Source organism: Pantherophis guttatus, chromosome 3 (genome assembly GCF_059756535.1).
Source record: "Pantherophis guttatus breed Tessera chromosome 3, ASM5975653v1, whole genome shotgun sequence".
Lineage (NCBI taxonomy): Eukaryota > Metazoa > Chordata > Lepidosauria > Squamata > Colubridae > Pantherophis > Pantherophis guttatus.
In genome coordinates this window covers 155,074,293-155,096,438 of record NC_142065.1, presented here as the reverse complement: position 1 = coordinate 155,096,438, position 22,146 = coordinate 155,074,293, and the positions used below count along the sequence as shown (strand labels likewise).

Genomic DNA, 22,146 nt, shown 5'->3' with positions numbered 1-22,146 from the left:
TTGATTCCCTCTTTGATTAGTTTCCATCCACTGCTTCTTGTAAGGATGATGCGATCAATTGCTTCTTTAAAAATGCTCCTGATGAATTGCCTTACAAATGGGTCTTTCCCTGAAAATGTAGACATCCTAACTACAATACTTGGGAATGCATAGGACTACAGCTGAGGACTTGGCTTTTAAATATAATTGAAGAAAGAAAATAAAAAGGTAAAGTACTTTCAATCTATTTATCCAAAGTCCAAAAGACATAGAACACAATTTTGCTAAAAATATTGGAATAGATTAGCAGTCATACAATCCCATATATAGTGGAATATTTTTAGTGATAATTTCCATACATAGATTATAGATAGATACATGCACGCACACACAAATTTACTTAATTCACATGCCATTCACAACTGAAGAGTATACTCTGATTTTGGGGAAGAAGAATAGATGACAAGAATACAAATTCCAATAAAAATTCTTCAAAGAAAGTTTATATTTTCTACTTATTTATTATTTATTATGTAGAATCTTCGGGCTCAATTCATGTCTAGAGTTTAACGCTATATTCTATATTATTGTATAAATTAAATCATATTCATGGGCAGCCGGCAAGAATGGTGAAATGAATTGTACCGACTCATGTTAATATTTGATATTGATACTGATTAGTCTTTGATATATGAAAGACATAGATTTTTTTTTTTATATTCTAGTACTTAACAAACAGTTGTGAAATGACAGTAATGTGTAGAGTGCTAATGGATACAGATTGTCTTGTGCCGGCTATCGAGGACAGAAAATGGAACTTTGGTGACATTTTTAAGAGAGAAAACAAATCCAAGGGCACTGTGTTCTGAGTGGAGAAGGACACTCACTACAAAAAACTAAATCAATTGATAAAAATAAACAAAGTAAAGTTTTATGCAGTAAAACATGGGTGCAAAAGATGAAGGTATTTTTATTTATGTTCACATTTCTTGTAAGTAACTGAATGAAGCTGTTTGAAGAGAATCATCTAAGAATGCATTTACTTTTAATGAAAGGATTTAGAGTCACAAATTGAGATAGGTTACAATACAGAGCATGGACTGAAAGGAAAATGCAGTATACAACTGATACTATAAAATCAGATTAATAGAATAGCAATAACAAGGTTTCAGAACAGCAAACTTTTTTCTACCTATTTGGCTGCGAGATCAATTGCGGAGAGAGTTTTGTTTTATTTGGTTTTGTTGTTTTGACATTGCAACCAAGCAGAAATGAAAAAGACGATACCCTTATGCGGCCAAACTTTATGTGTTTTGTTTCTGTATGCTAAAATGATATAATTCCAACTTTTCAGCCAAAATAACACCCTTAGTTTTGAGCTAACAACTGACCTTTGGTTGCATTTTTTTGAACTGGGGCTGTTTTCTTTGCTTGTTGGTGAAAAAAGAGTTACAAATCTGATTTTTTAAAATAAAAAAACAAAAAACGAGATGCTTTCATGCTTCTTAGTTTGCTTTGCTCTCTCTCTCTCTCTACCCAACCTACCTTACTGGGGTGCCCAGCACATGATAGGAGGGAAAGCATACATGCAGCTCTGGGCTCCTTGAGAAGAAAAGCATATTAGAAGTATAATAACAAACATCCAGACAGAGTCACATTATCCTGTAGTGTAATTTACTATATGCCTGGCCAGGTTGAAGTTTGCCCTCCGCCAAAATGAAGTGGAAAAAGGAAAGGAACAGCATAAAAGGGACAAGATAGACCCTTTCCCATCAATCCCACCGGATTCTTGAATGGTGCTGATTCCAGGCAGGGGAAAGGGCAGCGTTTCCTGGAGGAGGGTGGGGGGGGGATAGTAAGAGACCCGGGTTTTACTCACTGAACGTGGGTGTAGGAAACGTAGGAAGCCGACCTGGCCCTGATTTGGCTGCCAGAGTTCACCCTACGTCAAGCAAGCTGAGGGAGGAGCGTGATATTGGGAGAAACGAGGAGGGAAAAAAAAAAAAAAACGCAGTGAGGGCGCCAGCCACCACACGCCAAGCCACCACACGCTGGACAGTCGCTGCATCAGTGCCCCGGCTAAGCTCCGCGTTCAGCTGCCGGGAGCCAGGAAAGTAGGGAAAGGAAGGCACCCCAAAGCGGGTCGCCTTTGGGAACCTCAGGAGTCTGACCCGGGCTGCGTCCAAGGGCTGCCAATCGTTCCCAGGGGGGGAAAAAAAGGCAGAAAAAGAAGTCTTTCCACGCTCAGCCCGGCTAGGTTGTGGGAAGTTTCCCACTGCTAAGGGAGCAAAGCAGGGCGGGAACGGACTGAAACGACGGGGAAGCGTGGGTCGTGGGGAAGCAACAGCCTTGAGTGCGCGCGGAGCTTTCTTTGAAAAGCCAGAAGCAGCGCCGGCTCGTGCCTCCCCTTCCCCTCCTCGGAGCTGCTACTTAGTAGGCGTGGGGAGCAAGGCAGGGGCGGGGGCGAGAAGAGGAAAGAGGGCTCAGCCTCTGGAGTCTCCACGCGGAGTTAACGAGGGAGAGCGGAGAGCTTCGCCAGGGCATCCTTCCGAGAGGATTTCGGTGGGAGAGCCACGCGGGACCGGTCGCCTTCAGAGTTTGCTCCCCTGCCCCAAGACGGCGGAGCAGAGCATGGCAGCGGAAGCCCCTGCCGTTCCCAGCGACCGGAATCAGACCTGGGGCTCGCCCTGGCTGGACTTCAATGCCTCCAGGTCCCCCCTCCATCAGTCCACAGAGAAAGAGCAAGCCAGCTTCCTCTCTGAAATCGGCGTGGAGAATTTCATCACCTTGATTGCTTTCGGCCTCATTTTCACCCTGGGCGTGATGGGCAATTCATTGGTCATCACGGTGCTGGCCAGGAGCAAGCCGGGCAAACCCCGCAGCACCACCAACATTTTTGTGCTCAACTTGAGCATCGCTGACTTGGCTTACTTACTCTTCTGCATCCCTTTCCAGTCTACCGTGTACATGTTGCCCAACTGGTCTCTGGGTACCTTCATCTGCAAGTTCATCCACTACTTCTTCACCGTCTCCATGTTGGTCAGCATATTTACCCTGTCGGCTATGTCGGTGGACCGCTATGTGGCCATTGTGCATTCCCGGCGCTCCTCATCCGTGCGGGTGTCCCGTAACGCGCTGTTGGGGGTAGGGGTCATCTGGCTTCTCTCTATTGCCATGGCTTCTCCTGTGGCTCACCACCAGCACATTGTCCATGAAAAATTCCTCAACCAGACCTTTTGTTGGGAAGTCTGGCCCAATCTCCAGCACAAGAAAGTGTATGTCTTGTGTACCTTCATCTTTGGCTATTTGCTACCTCTGCTGCTCATCTCCTTTTGCTATGCCAAGGTAAGTGAGGTTGATAAGGACCGAGGTTCTGCCCGATAAATGCATGAGACTGCCTCTCCCGGGATCCTGGAAACTTGGTGCAGCAAAAATACACAGTAGTTTATCCAGTGTCTATACACAGTGATAACATGGAAATATGCAACTTGTATCTTACCTCTAATGGTGCTTCTTGCTATTTCTGTCATGTGTTGTAACTATAACACTAAAGCAAATAACAAAACACTTGAGTGAATAGTTGAGGGAGGATTGTTCAAGATGCTGTTCAATGTTTGAACTACACTTTCTAGTGCTGTTCAATTCCAGCATATAATCTTATGCAGGATTATTATATATTGAACAACAATGACTAGGGTTAAAATTACATTTGGGGATATTCTGTTGAGCACATAACACTTCAGATGTATAGATGCTTAAGGAAGTTATAGATGAAGTATTTTGGAGGAATATATTGGAGCAGGAGATTTCAGGTTTTGTAGCACTCTGATCCCTCAAATGATACATGAATTTATGTCAGGTTCTCCCTTAAAAATTAAAACTAATGGATTTGCTAGAATTAGGTTTGAAAAAGAAATCAATATAGCACTTAATAATTAAATGTTAATCTATATATCAGGGAGGTTATTCAACTTCGTAGTATCCTAGCTGCCCATCAAAGGAAGAAGCAGAGCCCAGAGCAAGTTTTGCATAGTTCTCCTCTGCCTGTATTTGGTTAATCAGGGTTGTTTGCTTTTTTGGTTTGTTTGATTGCCTCCTTTAATTGCTCGTGAACCTCTGTTTTTCTGAATCACCTATTAAGAGTTGACAAAAATTAAGGGTTCTTGAAATATATCCCAGAATTGCCATCCGTGGCTAAATGAATAAAATGTTGACTGGGCTTTGAATAAACTATTACTATCAAGGGAAATTTTCTGTTATGTTTGGTAAAGTATGAATTGTGACACCAAGAAAGCCAGCAGATCTATCTGATCCTAATGCTGCATCATGACTTTCGGTTAAAAATCTGCTATTGATTTTAGTCTTTAGGATAGGAGACAGTCCGCTGATGACTCATTTGTATATCTGGCTGAAAGAGAGAGAATTAACAGAAATCCTGAGAACTCAAGGGACTGAATCCTTATATTCCGATTCACTTTCTCTGAATTTTGAATCTGGTTCCCTTGAATATTCACACAGTTCTTTCTTTAAAGTTAGTACTTGTTGCTAGCATGCAAATAAATTATCACCTACTTGAAACCATCACAGCTCGTAATATTGATCATTTATCTTTGAAGCGCTGGCTTCAGCAGCACATAGACTAAACTTGGAAGGATACAGAGAAGATAACTTATCTCGAAGATAATTTATCTCGGAACAAAGTTTCTTTCGCATAATGAAAAATCTGTTAATTTCAGAATAATAGTAAGAAGTTTCACTTGGGAATCTCTGTTAGTCCAAGTTTTCCTATAAAACAAAACAAAACAAAAAAAAATTAAATACCATGCACCTGTTCTGATTTACCATCTGCATTAAACTGAAAAAAAATAGCTGGAAAGCTGAAAAAATAAAATAAAATAGGAGAAATATTCCATTTTAAACACCAGAAATACCAGAACAATCTTTTTTGGGGAGGAGAGGGAAGAGACTATGCCCATGCACATCTTTTTAATGGAGAATTAAGCAATGGGTCACTTTTGCTGACCTATCTACAGTCTTATTTATATAGCAGGAAGTCTATGCTGTTAGCATTTAGTGTAGAAGTCTGCAAAGCTTTCCTCATATAGCTGCCTGCCTTATGTGTGGATAGTAGAAAGTTTGGCTAATGGTACCATGCTGGTATGTTGCCTAGATCTCTTCAAGATACATGTATGGAGAATGCTTGAATGGAACAAAATCCTGTTCTGTATCCTGCTTCTGGAGACATATCTGTATTTAAGTAATGGTCAGTGAGGTGAAACTGTTGGTACCTAGTGTGTAACATCTGAGTGAAAATTCCATGCACGTACCTTTACGTATTGGGTTCTTGGTATTCTCTAAGCTTGGCTGGAAAATAACCAAGCTTTGAGAACACCAAGAACTCAATGGTTCCTTCCTGGAGCTACATATATTCTTTAGTATTGGATATCTTTACATGTTAGAATTAAAAGAGGATTATCTGATTAGCAAAGCACAAACCTATACTTGTTGACTTGATTTGTAACCAGTACAACCTCTTGACAGTCTTTGGCCACCATTTCCAACTTACTATATGTATCAATGCTAGGGATATTATTCATAATAGGAGAAAATGATTTGAATGTTAGATATTTCCCTTTAAGATCTTCTATTAAGATCTTCTATTATTCTCAAAAAATGAGAAGTCTTGTAAAAGATCAACACAACAGCTATCTATTTTTAGATAATATTAACACTATTTGCAATATCATGGAATGGAATGCTCCAGCAATACTGCTTGTTTTGCCTATTCTCTTTTTACTTGCTGGCACAAGATATCTTCAAATTCCACCTTTCCAATTACGCAACTGTACAATTATGCACATATTATTTGGCTACAAAAGTTTTTCTTCAGTGTTCATGATTTGATGTAGCTGTTTGTGAAGTAATTGAAGAGGGTGGGGGTGGGAAATAACATCCGTGCTGACTTCTGTTTTCTCCATCTTAACATCTGGAATTGTTACTATTTTTTAAAAGTTCACTAAAATAACATCGTTTTTTAAAATCTAGGAAGATATAAGAACCAGATATAAATGTGGGTAAAAGAATGTTTTATTTTTGCTATTTCCCCAGAAGCAAAAGGAATTATATACTTAATAATTATTTGTTCTATTTCATTCAACCTGTGAAATATTTCATAAAAAATTACTTTGTATATTTAGGTCTTATCTTTTTAGAGTTAAATAATGGGATGTTTTTTAACCTTTACCATTAGGAAAAGCATAAAGTGGATACTGGTGGGAAATGGAACTAGAGTAGCAGAATTTCTCCACTTTCCCTTAATTCCCTACTTCTAAAGATGATGTCCTATGATTTTGGTTGGTTGCCACGTCTAAGTGTTTTCTTCCAATCCATCACAGGCAGTGTCCTTAGAAGAGAGACTGAATGTCACCATCTTCTGTTGGAGCTGATGTCTTCATCAGTGCACTTGAGCTGCCAGTAAGGTATCAAAAAGTGAACAGGCAGGATATGGGACATAAATTTACTATGCAAACTAATAAAATTTAAATACAGTTATGTATTTAAATTTTATTAGTTTGCATAGTAAATTTATCATGAAAACTAATAAGAGTAGAAATGCAACATTAAACGATTAACAAGCCATAAAATGAATAAGCTTAGCTAGTGAGGAAAAAAAAGAAAGGAGAAAGGAGATGACCTGGAAATTGTAACAAACAGAATTTCAGTCAGCAAAAATTCACATTGTTTGAAAGTCATTCATTTCTCCCTTTGTAAAAAAAAAGAAAAAAGAAAAAAGAAATTCAAATCTTAACAAACAATACATATCAACACCTATACTGCCAATCAGGTACAAAGCTATATTTTCAGATTTCTATAATAATTGTTTTATCCAATCCTTGGCCTGAAAGTTTGCAATTGTCGATTATGTTGATAAATTGCATGTACTGTGGTTATAGCTAAGAAGATGTGCAGTCTTAATGCAAAGCAGTTGATCTAGGATCAGAAACCAATAATCCAACTAATCTCAGCCCTCAATGCAACAATAGTAGGAAATGACCAAATCGCATAAGTCACTGTTCCAATTTCAGGATAACATTTCTAACAGCAGGGTGATTACCACCACCCTATTAAATAAACTCTGAAGTGTCCAGTATATATGAAATAAACTTTTAATTGTATTAAGCTCATTTTGAAGTCAGAGGAAACTGATTTCATGTTGTTTATTGATTTTCTACTTGTCCTGATAAGCTTGTTATAAAATGAATAGCTAATATTAATTTCTTCAGTTTCCCAGAAAGAATGGCTTAAGAAGTAGAAATAATTCATCCAGAATATTTCTCTAACATGGAGGTAGAGTAACATTTGTGTATAAACCAAATAAAATAAAGATGTGCTTTAGCTGACTATGTAGGCCAGAGCTAAATTAAACTAATTTGTCCGTTCTACAAAAGTTTTAAATCCAATTTCTGCAGAATTAAGTTGACCCAAAGAAATTACATTATGAGGGGAATGGGTTATTCACTGCCTTCCCAAAACCTGATTTAACCACTACTTTTAAACTGGCTTTTAAGCATATAAATAATATATGCTTATCTTGGGTAAATAGATAAAGTATTGGGTAAAATATTTTCATATATACCTATGTTGTTGTTGTTAGTCACAAAGTCGTGTCCGACCCATTGCGACCCGATGGACAATGTTCCTCCAAATCTTCCTGTCCTGTACCATCTCCCGAAGTCCATTTAACCTCTCACTGACTGCTTCAGTGACTCCAAGGATATATAATTTATAGGCATTGAAATTAATCTCACAGAAATTGCCATGTTTCCCTGAAAATAAGACCCTGTCTTATATTTTTTTGAACCCTGAAATAAGCGCTTAGCCTTATTGCTATGCGCTCAAAAGCCCGACTGGGCTTATTATCAGGGGATGTCTTATTTTGGGGGAAACAGCGTAGTTATAATCATAGTAAATGTGGTTTACTGGCCTGAGATAAAGATAAACAATATTTAAATAAAATGGAATGGAATGGAACAGAACAGAACAGAACAGAATTTGGCCAAGTGTGATCGGACACATGAGGAATTTGTCTTCGGTGCATAAGCTCTCAGTGTACATACAAGCAACAAAATGATAAATCATAAATCATACGATACAATAATAATTCATAAGATACAACCAACAAAATGATAATCATAGTAATAGGAGCGGGTAATAGGAAAGATTAGAAGGATAATAGTAATACACCTGTTTTTGAATATGCCATTCAAAGGATAAAATAAAAAAGCTAAGAACATAGCAAAAATACTAGAATACTCCTGCATCCAATACCCAGATAAGCAAGAATTAATACCAGGCAAATTATCAGAAAACAATACTCTAATCTCTATCGCTGCCAACACTGGCAGAACAAGGTACTGTCTATAAACGGAGAGGAAGTCCCCACATTCACTAGTATTGATGATGTTACCTAGCTGGGTAATGAAACGTATGCAAGCAAATAGCAGTATTCCAGTATTTGAGAGCTGCCATAAATAGGAGGGGGTCAATTTATTTTCCAAACCACAAAAGGGCAGGACAAAAAACAATGGAGTAATTAAGGACAAACTTTTTAACAGTGAGGACAATTAACCAGTGAAACAGCTTACCTTCAGAAGTTGTGGGTGCTTCCTCACCGGAGGTTTTTAAGAAGAGGCTGCACAATCAGTTGTCTGAAATGATATAGGATCTCCTGCTTGAGCAGAGGGCTGGACTAGAAGACCTCCAAGGTCCCTTCCATCTTTATTCTGATTCTGATTCAGGCAACAAAACTCAGAGAGCACCAAGAACTTGACAGTTCAACATTGAGGCATATATATTCTCTTCTATTGGAAGTGGTATGACTGGAAGGAATTATGGTAGACTTACTATATGTGACTACCATCTTCCAATTAGGCCCTGTGCGTCTTATTAAACCTTGAAGGAAGTAAAACACCACTTTCTACTAATACTTAGTTATATTTTAGTGGAATTATCAATCTCTCGGCCTACATAGAATCCACTGACTCAAAATGAGATGTGATATATCTGAGACCACCTCGATTTTAAATTCCTTTCAATCACAGTAATAAATATAATATAGAGAGGATGGCTGAACAAAGGCATTCAGGAAGCTTATTGGCCAGAGAGACTCCTGCCCCTCTGAAGAAAGAAATTAGGGTCTTGCCACTCCCATGTAAGAAGAACTGTTGGGGACAATTTTCCGTTTATCTCACCAATATCTCACTTTATCTCCTTAACCTGCCTTTTCAGATAGTGATCCTAGGCCTTCAAACCATGTTTGTTTGACCCTATTGTTTTTAATTTAAATTGGTTGAGTTTTTATGGACTTGGTATTTTGGGCGTAAGGGACTATGTTTGTTCAACCCTTTTTACCATTAGAGTTCTATTTGTAAAACTTTTTAATAAAGATACAAGACTTTATCTGCATATCTGTAAATGCTGTGGACCAGGACAGTTAAAGGCAGGTCCATGCATTGTTACTTAATTATAGTTTATCAGAAGATACTATGTTTAATTAGGTGCAGGTAATTTTCCTATACAAATTTTGAAATGAACAAGTAGCCAATTTTATTTATTTGCTAGATTTATGTTGTGTCTTTCTCTCAGGAGTTCAAGAGATGACTTGAGATGGTGAACACCACTCACTCCACCGTTTTGGCCTAAAATAGTTTTAGCATCTAACTTATAGTTTATTTTATTTACTAGATGCTTATCCTGTCTTTGTTACTTTATAAGTAAATCAATGCAGTGAACATATATCATCCTCCTTTGGTCTTCTCTTTTCCCTACAATAACAACAACAACTGTGTGAGGTAGGTTGAGCTGAGAAATAGTGACTGGCCTAAAGGCGCAGTCGGCTTCTGGGGCATAAGAGGAGACTAGAACTCACAATCTCCTAGTTTCTAAACCAGCACCTTAACCACTACACCAAATTGGCTCTCTGTTTCTTGTTTTAGGCTTGACGTCTTCAAGAAAGGCACATTAATGCCTCTTTCAAAGCAAGTGATACTATCTCCTTTCAAAGAGAGGTTTATAACCTCTTGGTCTTAACTAATAACATTATTGGGAACATGGAGAAAATAGAAGTAGGGTTCTTTTCCCATTTCTTTATGCCATTTTCTTTTTAATTTGCTTTACCATCCTTTCTCCAAATTCAGTTGGAGTTATCAGGACATTTTTACGTAAGCATTGCTTTCTAATAGGTCTCCTAGTGTTGTAAGGCGTCCTAATATTGTAGCATTTTAGTAACTTTGCAAAGAGATCTGTTTCTAGTGCTAATACATAAAGGTGGATGGCAAAAGTGGCAATTTAGGAATCAGCCCTAAATCTGAAAGCCTTTTTACACTGAGGTGAATTTTTCTCAACTGGAAAATAGCTGAATTTGCTTCAATTACCAATTCTCTTCATTCTCTGAAACAATCTTTTTTTCTTATCTTACTGAGCAAGCAGTGATAAATTACTTTAGGTGCCTGTTAACAGTATTTTTTTTTTTAAATCTGTTTTTATATAGCAGTGAAGGACAGATGAGTTGCAAAAGTCTGACTTTATCTGACAGAGATAAAAAGGTTTTATATGTATTTTCTTGATTCTGTAAACAGAATTATACAATTATCCCCTATTCATTCATTGTTTCATAACCTCAACAAACAATTTAAAAGTTCCAGAAAAAAAAGTTTTTAAAAGCAGTTCTTAGTCTGAATGCTGAAATGGTAGAGGAGGATGAACCCAATAATCAAAATGAGAACTGAATCGAAAGAGCTTTGTATATGAACAAAATATATAGTTTGCTATATGTAGGGAAATTTAGGCTGTTTTCCTTGGAAATGTTAAGGTATTGTACCATATTTTGTGCTGAAAACTGTTAGAGTGGGCTGCGATCTCAATATACTCAATCCATGAACAGAAGCTATTATGCCCAGTATAATGTAGCCTATGGAAGTAATGAAGTGGTAAGTAATTGCACAACGTATAAATCATAACAAGAATAATTCTGAATAATGATCCTTTCATTTAAAAAAAACCTTGCTGAATTTACAGATTTTAAAATCAGTAATTTAAAATAATTAACTGTAAAATATTATTAATGGCCTAAGCACTATATTCTTTTGTTATCCTATTACCAAGAAAAATATTTTTCCTTCATGACAAAAATTCCAACAGTTCTTTTGCCTTCTCTATATATTTTTCATATTGAACACTCCAGTAATAAAGTTTTACTACATTAAAGAGCAGTGCATTGAATCTCAAGCAGCATTTTTATAAGTGGAATAATTTTCTCTATTAAAGATAAGTTCCTTCTAAGAGAAGACTGTCTTTTAATGAAATCTACTTTGATCCACTACTGTGTATGAAAATAATCCTCAAATTTTCCTAAATTCAAAGAGTAGGAAGGAAGCAAATATTGAAATATTTTATTATATTGATTTGCGATGTCCTATGATGAGACATATCTAAGTTATCTCTGCATATTATTTTTTTTAAAAAACAAGCTCAACAAAGGAACATGTTAACTTTGCTGTCAGGAAAGGATAAAGTCTAAATAAGTAATATACATATCAGGGGTGGGTTCTAATTTTTTTTACTACCGGTTCTGTGGGTGAGGCTTATTTTGTAGGCATGGTTTGATGGTCATGTGACAAACAATTCTTTAGGATTTAGCAGAGGTACTGGTCTACCAGGTTTTTAACTGCTTGCAGAGCCGTATCGGTCTACCCATTTGTTTTTGGAGCATACCGGTCTACCTATTTGTTTTTTGAGCACACTGGTCTACCACCACACTGCCTTTTATTGCTGATCAGCTGTAGGGTGGCCCTTTGAAGTGCCACGGCAAGAGTTTAAACAGTTTTTTGCCACTCTGCCACCACCGAGAGCATCGGAAACCGCTTTCAGGCAGCTAGGCCTCAACTGCCAATCTACCATCACTGAGCGGTGTACAAGGAGTGGATTGGTTCTAGCTGATCAGTTGGGAGGCTTCTTGGCTTCTCAATTTAAAGATAAGGTGTCTTGTTTTTTTTCTTCTCTTCTTTGTCAAGTGAGCGCTGATTTTTTCCTTCTAGCCGATCAGCTGGGACTCAGGAGGCATCAAATAGATTGAGGGCAGGGCCAGACAGAGGTGGTATTTACCAGTTCTCCGAACTACTCAAAATTTCCACTACCAGTTCGCAAGAATTGGGGAGAACCGGTAGCAACCCACCACTGATACATATATAGGCATCTATCATACAGTTATAGAAAAAAGATCTATAAGAAGGATTTTTTCTGCAATATGAAAATCTGTACATTAAAAAATAAATGGTTATGGTAAAGTATAGAAAATATGGAAAATTAATGTGATGATTCTACTAAATATTTGAGAATTACACCTGTGTATGATTTCTTAATTTTCTGTATTATCCATTCTTTTGTGTATCCATGATAAAGTCCTCTTTTGTCAACTGAAAAAAAATCATTTTTTTCTGATTTTCTAACAGCACAATTTTACATAAGTCTACAGTGTTTCCCCGAAAATAAGACCCTGTCTTATATTTTTTTGAACCCTGAAATAAGCGCTTGGCCTTATCGCCATGCACTGAAAAGCCCAATTGGGCTTATTATAGGGGATGTCTTATTTTGGGGGAAACAGGGTTCTTGAATATAAATTCTATAGGATTCAGTGCATCTATTCTTCAAATTACAGTTTTTTTTAATTTGATTTATATGCCGCCCTCCTCCGGAGACTCAGGGCGGCTTACAATGCGCTAAGCAATAGCCTTCATTCTTTTGTATACTTATACAAAGTCAGCTTATTGCCCCTACAACTGGGTCCTCAATTTACCTACCTTAGAAAGGATGGAAGGCTGAGTCAACCTTGAGCCTTGGTGAGATTCGAACCTGCAGTAATTGCAGGCAGCTGTTCTTAATAACAGGGTGCTTTAGACCACTGTACTACCAAGGCTCAGTTCTATGCTCTTGTACACAGGTATAATAATTATAACAGTATTTATTTCTAGCAGTAGTCATGCTAGCAAGAAACCTGCATCTGTTCTTAATACAAGGATTTGCTTCTATTTCAAGTGAATAAAAATAATGTAGATTATTTTTGCATAGTATATTCACCTTTCCCTCACCACCAATAACCACAATAAATGACCTTTTCCTTACTTCTATGTCACTATAGCCAACTGACACATATTTCTGATATGTTAAGCTAATAGATGTGAGATATAGGATTGGAGCTGAAGATTTTAAAAAAAGAAGGAAATATATCCCTCTGATTTTATTTTATAGGCAAGGTAAGGGATCTGAACGGACATATAATGCTTAACTTTTACACTGAACTAAAATGTTTAAAAACTAAAACTAAAAGATTCGGCTAGCCTTAAACTGTTTGTATAAACACAAATCTTTTTCAGTTTTAAAATTATTAAAGTGGCAGATGAGTCTGGTTTGTGTTAACTAACCATCACGAAGTTGCTGTGAGACATTTGTACTATGCATTATCCTCAAATAAAAATACGAGCGCTGCATTTCCAGAGTGTTTACAGTTTGCCTCAGTCTAGCCAAGTACAGTAGTTCAATGGCTGCCCTGCGGAGAATCATCATCAGTCAATTGCAAAAGGTGGTTTTACTTGGAACAGCTTACATCGCATGACAATTTCTTCAAAACCACCAAACAAAACCACTATCGCAGGTTCTTAGGAAGCGATCGATAGGTGGATAAAAATCTCAAATACAGTCTAAACCAGAGGTCTCCAAACTTGGCAACTTTATGACTTGTGGACTTCAGTTCCCAGAATTCCCCAGCTAGCATGGATCTAAACATCTAACTGACTGTGCTAACAACTGTACTAATAATAATTTCTGAGCTTCTTCTCTCTTCCTTTTTTTTTCTTAATAAATGAAGTTCCACCAAATCAACAATTTCTAGTTACCTGAAGGAAAGCCTCCATTCTCATCTTCTCAAAAACCCAAGGACTCTATAGGCTTATCTGGAAGCTGAGTGAGACTGTTCTATCTCAGGAAATTAGAAAATCAGTAAAACAATGTAATTGCATTTAGCAAAAGAAGAAAGACAAAAACAATAATTTAAAAAATCATTTTCCTGATGGATTTTGAATTAACAAAATTTGCTGGCATTATATAAAAAAGAGTTTTACTGACTATTCTATTCTACTAGTATAATAGAAATAAAACAGCCCTTTGAAGCAGATGTAGAGGTAAGCATGAGCCGTGGTGGCGTAGTGGTTAGAATGAAGTACCGCAGGCTACTTCTGCTGACTGCTGGCTGCCTGTAGTTCAGCAGTTTGATTCTCACCAGCTCAAGGTTGACTCAGCCTTCCATCTATGATTTTGTAAACTGCTTAGAGAGGGCTATAAAGCATTGTGAAGTATATAAGTCTAAGTGCTATTGCTATTGCTAAGGAAAGTTTTTTTTTTAAAAAAAGAAAATTATGCTTGCATCTATGTGGATTTTGATAATTTTGCATATAGAAATTTAATTTCACTTTTTGTGATATCTATACCTATATGAATCATTTATATGTGTGTGTACTGTGTGTATAAGTATGTGTATGTGCCTGCAGACATAAAAATACTGATTTCCAAGAAGATCCACCCATAGAAATAAAAAGGGGTAGGTTTTTAGATAAAGTAGGTGGGAATAGCAACAGGGAAATTGTCCAATGGGATAAAATGGTAGCCTGAAGTATGAGATGAATATTTATAAGCTGATGCCAATCTGAATAGGATTTTCTTAAGATGGTTTAGGATCAAACTGATATTTACAGAGGACAGGTATGTCCATATATGCTTTTAATCAATGTGAACATAGCAACAGGTGAATAACAATCACATGTTAAGGTATTGCCATTACATGGTGTGAATCAAGTTAAAACATGATTTATTTACTGATTTGATTAATTATGTTTTATACAGAAATTGCATAAACAAGAGTTCCATTGTTTCAATGGATTTTTGCAAACCGTGTGCTTCAAACGTTATTTGTCTACATTTGAAAACAATTAATATATTTAGCACGTTATAGAATATAGTTCAGGTATTTTTGCTGTAAAAATCAATTAATACCTATTTAAAAGAAAATGCCAAAAAGTACAAATAAACTAATTATATGAAAGGTACTTATATTTTTCAGGTCCTCAATCATCTGCATAAGAAGCTGAGGAACATATCAAAGAAGTCAGAAGCATCCAAGAAGAAGGTAGAAAGCTTTTCTTATAAAACAAACTATATAGAGCAATATCTTTATTAAACCAATTAGTATGTCATGAAGTAATTTGAATGTGTTTGAGTTCCCTTTGTCATACTATGATAAAGCAAAGAAAAAAAGGTAGAAAAATGATAGTTTATATTGGAGTTGCCAGTTAAAATTAGAGTAGGAATGAGACAACAGGTAACAGATATTAAGCTTTACACAGCTTTCTGAGGGTATACTAGAATTCATAAAAAATAAGTATACTGTCTTGAAATGCCATTTTTGTCTCCCTGTATTAGCCACTTTGTCACTATGTTAGCCATTTTGCCTCCCTATATTAGCCAACACTAAATAGTCCATCAAATTAAAAACAACTTGGTAATTTACTTTGAGTAATTTCAGTATTTTTCTCAGAAGTTCTGTCCAGTTGTGGGGAGATCACTCCATTCTAATACCTCATCAACACTAACTTTCATAAGAAAAGTCTAATAGTTTCTCCATATGTTGTTTTTAACATGTGGCTTTAACCTTATTTCGGGAATAGAGTTCCAACAAGATAGTTTTAATGTCATGTAATTAAATTAAAACTAGAATAATACAAATGGCTGAAATCTTGGATAATATCTACAATGTTGGAGTCCTTACAAGATTTTTTTTTGGGGGGGGGAATTAAAAAAAGAATTCACAGCCTGGCTTTGATGTGTAAACATAAATGGTTTTAAAATGTATTTCATGTTTGGCAAGATGACTCTTTACATATTTTGCTTTTTAAGGAAAATGTATAAAATTACAATAAATAAACAATAACAGTAGTGTAGAATCTCTCTAGTTGCCTATCAATAACAGTATAATGACTCTAATGGCTGTAACAAGATGTTGGAAGAGATTCTCAGCTATTATATGCCATTACTACTTTCAAAGGGCTCATTTCTCATTTTTTAAACTGTCATAACATGTACACCTTTGGATTTTTAAAAAGGACAAAGGAGAGATACCTATAAATTAAATGTAAGTAATATATCTTTTGTTTTACCTGGGTTTATGGACAGAAAGAATTATGGTTCAATATAATCAGCAGATGAGTCAACACAAGTTGATTGATTAAAAAAAAAACCTCCTTAGTTAAATGAATGATAATCAGGCCCTTTTAGATAAAGATAAATTAAGTTTTTATTCAATTTTATAATGAAACCAACAGTCAATTCAGATAATCTATAGAAAATTGACTATTGGTTATCTGCATAGGCATTTGACTTAAAGGTTTCTGGACCAGTGACTATCATATCTCGGTATGAAATCTCTTCATGGTGAGTTAAGATCCAGGAGTCTACATGGGGCTTTGAGTTTTAAAAATTTTGACAAGTTTAATACAGAAATTTCAGCATGCCAATGGATAATTTACAAAGCACTCCTAAGGATATTATTCATAATTGAATGGCTCTTACTTCAACTTAAGTGTTTTTAGGATTGTTATCTGTGGATTTGAAGGGATAAATTCCTGTCATAAAAACCTCTCAAGCCACTGGAGGATTTGCTTAACACATATCCTTTCTTCTTTTCATTGCTTTCATGGTGCATTAGTAATTATTTGTATAACTTAATCCTGTGACAGCGTTTTCACATTATTTATTGTTTTTCTCTCTCTCAGACAGCTCAAACTGTCCTTGTGGTCGTAGTGGTTTTTGGGGTATCCTGGCTGCCACATCACGTTGTCCACCTCTGGGCTGAATTTGGAGACTTCCCCCTAACTCAAGCTTCATTTTTCTTCAGAATAACAGCACATTGCCTGGCTTACAGTAATTCTTCAGTGAATCCTATTATATATGCATTCCTTTCTGAGAATTTTAGGAAGGCCTATAAGCAAGTGTTTGAGTGTCAGATTGGTCACAATTCGCCTTTGAATGAAGTGAAAGATAATAAGAGTAATATAGACACGCCTCCATTTACTAATTCTACACATGTTTGAAGAATGAATGTGGTTGGCTGTTCTGCTGCAGTTGCATAGGAATGGACTTGCTCTAGCTGCTTTTATTTTTTAAAAAAAGGCAATTCCCAAACTGAGCAAATATTTCAAGTTTTGTATTGGTCATTGGTATCCAACTAATTGAAGTTCACTTTATTTTGTTGTTGGCAGGAGTAAGAAAATCTCATTCATAGACAAAGCCTTGGTAGTACAGTGGTTTAATGTACCCTGTTATTAACACAGCTGCCTGCAATTTCTGCAGGTTCGAATCTTACCAGGCTCAAGGTTGACTCAGCCTTCCATCCTTTCAAAGGTAGGTAAAATGAGGACCCAGATTGTGGGGGCAATAAGCTGACTTTGTATAAAATATACAAAAGTATGAAGGCTATTGCTTAACGCATTGTAAGCCACCCTGAGTCTCCGGAGAAGGGCAGCATATAAATCAAATAAAAAAAATACTTTAATACCCTTCTTTCTGAAAGAATTTTAAATGAGAGTTGTTTTTAAAATTAAAACAGAAATCAAATAAGGTTAATATATAATTCATATTGCTCTAGTATATTTATGTTATGCTTAAAATATTATTTTCTTTCTTATATAAATTTATTAATGTAAATCACTTAAGCCATTTTTTTTCTCAATATGTATATTTCAGTTTGTGTGTATCTCAAATGAAATGGGGTTCAAATTGAACCAGAAGAATTTGAATGGTTGATCTGGAATATCTTACTACTTTCATGAATTGTGGAATGACTCTGTCTACCAAAGTTACATGTGATCACGGGGATTCTGCAACATCGTAACTGAAGAAAATGGTCATAAGTCACTTTTTTTCACTGATGTTGTAACTTCAGATGGTCACTAAATGAATGGTTGTAAATTGAGAACTATCTGTAGGGTAACTCTTGCATAAAATTAGTTTGTATAGACACATTTTTAGATTTTAAGGAAAGTAATTCAGAATTAATAGTATTGTAATTTATATTCTGCCTCCATCAATAATTTTATGCAGAGCATATAGTTTGCTTACTTATTTAAACAATTCTATATCTTGGATCCATGCTAATTAACTCTCTCCCTGGTTTATGATTAGAGTGGATTTCAAATTAGTTGATTTTTTTCTGGTACTTGATATTTACATAAAGTTTATAATGCCAGATACAAATTATGGGTGGTGAACTTGATTATTTACTATAATCACAAAGAAGGTGATAAAAGTGCTTCATATGCATTTTTATAGATGGACTAGAATAGGCAATAAACTGACATATAGCTGCTTTCATTCAGACCTACCAGTTACTTCTACTGTAAGTGTGTCTGACAAACGCATGGGATACCTTCCTAAACATTTTGTGATGAACTGAAAGAAATACAATTATAATGGAAAACTGATCCTATCAAGCATTTTTTTAAAATATGTTTTTAAAACTTCAAATCTGTTCTACAGATCTGACATGTTGAATGAGGGAGTACCTAGTTCATGGTTGCATGTTACAAAATGCTGTTTCTCCATTTTGATGAGTTCCTTGGCTCTGATCATTCTGAAACAAATGGTCAATGTTCCAAAGATTGTAGAATAATAATAACAACAACAACAGGTCAGATGCCCGAAGACCAACTGTAACAAGGATGAGCTGATAACAGGCAGCGTTAGAAAGAAAAGATGCAGAACTAAAAGCACAGGTAGTCCACACTTAATGAAGGCCTCATTCACTGACTGCTTGAAGTTACGACAATGCTTAAAAAATAACTTTATAACCAATGCCTGCATTTGTGACCTTTGTAGCATCCTGCAGCGGTGATCTACATTGTACACATTGTGTTGTGCCTAACCTATTGTTATTGTTTTTTCCCCATTGTAGAGTGGAATTACTGAAAAGGAAGAAATTACAAGAGAGTAAGCAGCCACCCAGTGGGGAATACACATTGAAAGTAATGCTGCAGTGAACCAGTTATGCAAACAGCCTGTATATTACCCCACTGGGTGCCTTAGTGTTACAGATTTCCTAATTAGATGTGTTTTATCTGTTAATTTCAGCACGTAGGGATTGTTGCATATCACTGGTGCATCATTCTTACCCCACATCAATCATGGTATAGGTGCATTCCTCATTCATGTATATTTGATGATTGATGAAAGACTATTTTTAAAAGATTCTTTTAATCCTGCCTTTATAGTTTCTATGAATAACTCAAGGTGGAAAACATGCCTAACACTTATTCCTCCACTATTTTCACCACCACAACCACACTGTGAATTGGGTTGAGAGAGAGAGTGACTGGGCCAAGGTCACCCAGTCAACTTTCATACCTAAGGTGGGACTAGAATTTAAGCTCCCCCAGTTTCTAGCCTGGTGCCTTAAGCACTAGTCCAAACAGACTCCGTATCTGATGAATATGTCTTGCGGATATATTTAAATTTAGGTGGATATTTACCTCACTGATATATCCACATGTTCTGGAAGGAAGCTTGTCAGGAAAAGCTGATAAGCACAATGACTACCTGTGCCAGATTTTAGGGTGTGGTAAAGCATCTTTGGTATGCTAGACTCCTTTTTTTTAAAAGAAAAAAGTGACTTAGCAGGTATTTTATACAATATATCCCATTCTCTCGTTTCTCTTCAGATTGATCATATCCCATTTTGCTCATGGATTCTATAAAAATGTTAGGTACTCAAGATTACTTCGTTATCATACTCTACCAATTAATCATCAATATCTAAAAAATGGGAGCAGTGGAAGACACTTTAACCCTTGAAATCTGTGTCCTGTACTGTTTTTCTCTAATGCTTGGTAATGTATCAGCTTAATGTTCCACATATCCTTGAATGTGATAATGAGAACATCTCAACCAACACCTTCAGGAGCAGATTGTTGATGCTGTTTTATGGAAGCATTAAGAAAATGGCCTTTTTTAGAGGGAGATCATAGTTAAGTGCATAAAAGTTTTGCTAAAATAAATCTATAAATAGGCATGCTGATTATAAAGATGTTAATTAAGAAGAGTTCTATATTCCCCAAAGTAAAATTCTTTTCCATCTTGAATGATTCAGTGATTCAAACCTTTCAAGCGAAGGAAAATGCATGTTTATGAACATTACTCTCTTTTGGATACTTACAAAACAATATTTTTCATAGTTGTGCATCTCGTAAACTGACGAAAGAAGCATCACTAACATGTGACAAGTAAAGAATGAGAAGAAATAAATGCTGCCAAGGCTGAATTTAATCCAGAGCTGTGCACAAAAGATCACAAAGCAATGACTTTAAGCAGATTGTGTTACTTGTTTAATTTCTGGTGTTTTGTTTTTCCGTTGAAAAATTGCATATGTATTTCTGTACCTGACTATATAGCACAAAATATAAACACTGCTTGATACTGCATGTGTGTCTTAATATTGCATTTATTTATAATGTCTCAAGCGTTGGGTTGTTGTTGCTGTTGTTTTAGTTTTTAATTTTCTTAGTTACTGGGTAGCTGTATATAAAGCTTTGTAGTGACACATCTTTCTGCATTATCTTACTGGCCTAACATTTCTTGGCCCATGTGTGTATTTGTACAAAAACAGCAGTTCTATTACAGCAAAGATATAAAATCTCTTTATCAAGGTTGAATCCTAGGGACTTCCTTTACATATAGATGCAGTCATACATGTAACACAACAGTACAAGAGTGCTTTAATACTATATATAGATAGTGTACACTATGTACAGAACTGCTTTATCACAGTACCCTTCTAGATACTTTACTTTTCTATTTTATTTTTGTCTTCTCAGTGTATCCCACAAGTCTGGTGCTCTCTGGTAGTCTGTTACTTACATGGCCCAACATTATTAATGTCCAGGTTTTGGTAAGATAAGCCCAATGAGCAATTCAAATTGAGACTCAAACATTTACATATAACAACAATATTTCCATTTGCACCAATGAAAGTAGTGCTTCTACATCACACAAACATCTGGCTTTCCATCTATGATGCGTGACAATTGCCTATCCTGTACATGCTAGAGTATTTGTTTCTGGAAAAAAAAAAGATAAGTAAATGTGATGAATATTGTTTTAAGCTGAAATTCCTAATTGCTCTAACATTTTAAAGTATAATAACAGTGTCAACTATTATTGCTATACTGTTTGTAGAAGATACTGCTTTCAAGAGTAAGACAAAATAAATAGTAGCCATCAAATTGTATTGTTGTAACTTCATTGATAAAAGGGTAAATAAAATTATAGCAATAGGTGAAACCTATTTAAAAACTTCTCTCTCTCTCTCATCTATCATCTATCTATCTATCTATCTATCTATCTATCTATCTATCTATCTATCTATCTATTTATCTATCATCTATCTATCATCTATCTATCTATCTGATGTGCATCATGACATAAATTGGTGTTTGACAGATATTTACCTTTACCTCTTTCATATGCCTTTTGAAAGCCACATCTGTCTCTCTCCCTCCCTTTTTGTCTTACATAATACATAAATGCATGAATACAGCTGTTCTTTTTTTCAGTGTCATTCCATCATGTGTTAATCCCCGTTTCAGAATATGTCTTATCATATTTAACATTTATTCATCATTCTTTGAATCTCCTCTTACCCGCTTCCAATTCTGTTTTTATCCAGCTTCCACAGGTGTATTTTTCATTTTCTATTTCATAATAATGTCAGCAAACAAATACATGCAGAGAGAGGTAAGGGAGGCGAGAAGAATAAATGCAATACTCTTCATGTGACAAAAGTGTTAGGAAAAGTAAAAAGAAAAAAAATAAACAGTTATTTTGCTGATTTAAATAAAAACCAGATCTTAGATTGGCAATTTGAATTCACAATCTGCTTCATTTTAGCACTGAGTAAAGAGTTACTTCACTTTGTTTCCCCATTAAGATGCCATCCTCACTTGGAAATAACATCAAAAGTTTAACTTTTTACTGCCAATAATCATTTTCATATAGGTATATGTTAATTGTATA

At 35.8% G+C, this 22,146-nt stretch overlaps 1 protein-coding gene and 1 long non-coding RNA gene across 2 annotated transcripts in view; one reads left to right on the top strand and one right to left on the bottom strand.

The window, feature by feature from the left end:
* The window catches only part of LOC117672576 (uncharacterized), a 75,096-nt gene that overhangs the window by 9,479 nt on the left and 43,471 nt on the right, over window positions 1–22,146 (bottom strand). The window lies entirely within an intron of this gene.
* GALR1 (galanin receptor 1) lies at window positions 2,014–20,555 on the top strand. Its single transcript, XM_034429327.3, has 3 exons — window positions 2,014–3,324; window positions 15,149–15,214; window positions 16,857–20,555. Exons 1-3 carry the CDS (start codon window positions 2,611–2,613, stop codon window positions 17,172–17,174), a joined length of 1,098 nt encoding a protein of 365 aa, XP_034285218.1. The 5' UTR covers window positions 2,014–2,610; the 3' UTR covers window positions 17,175–20,555.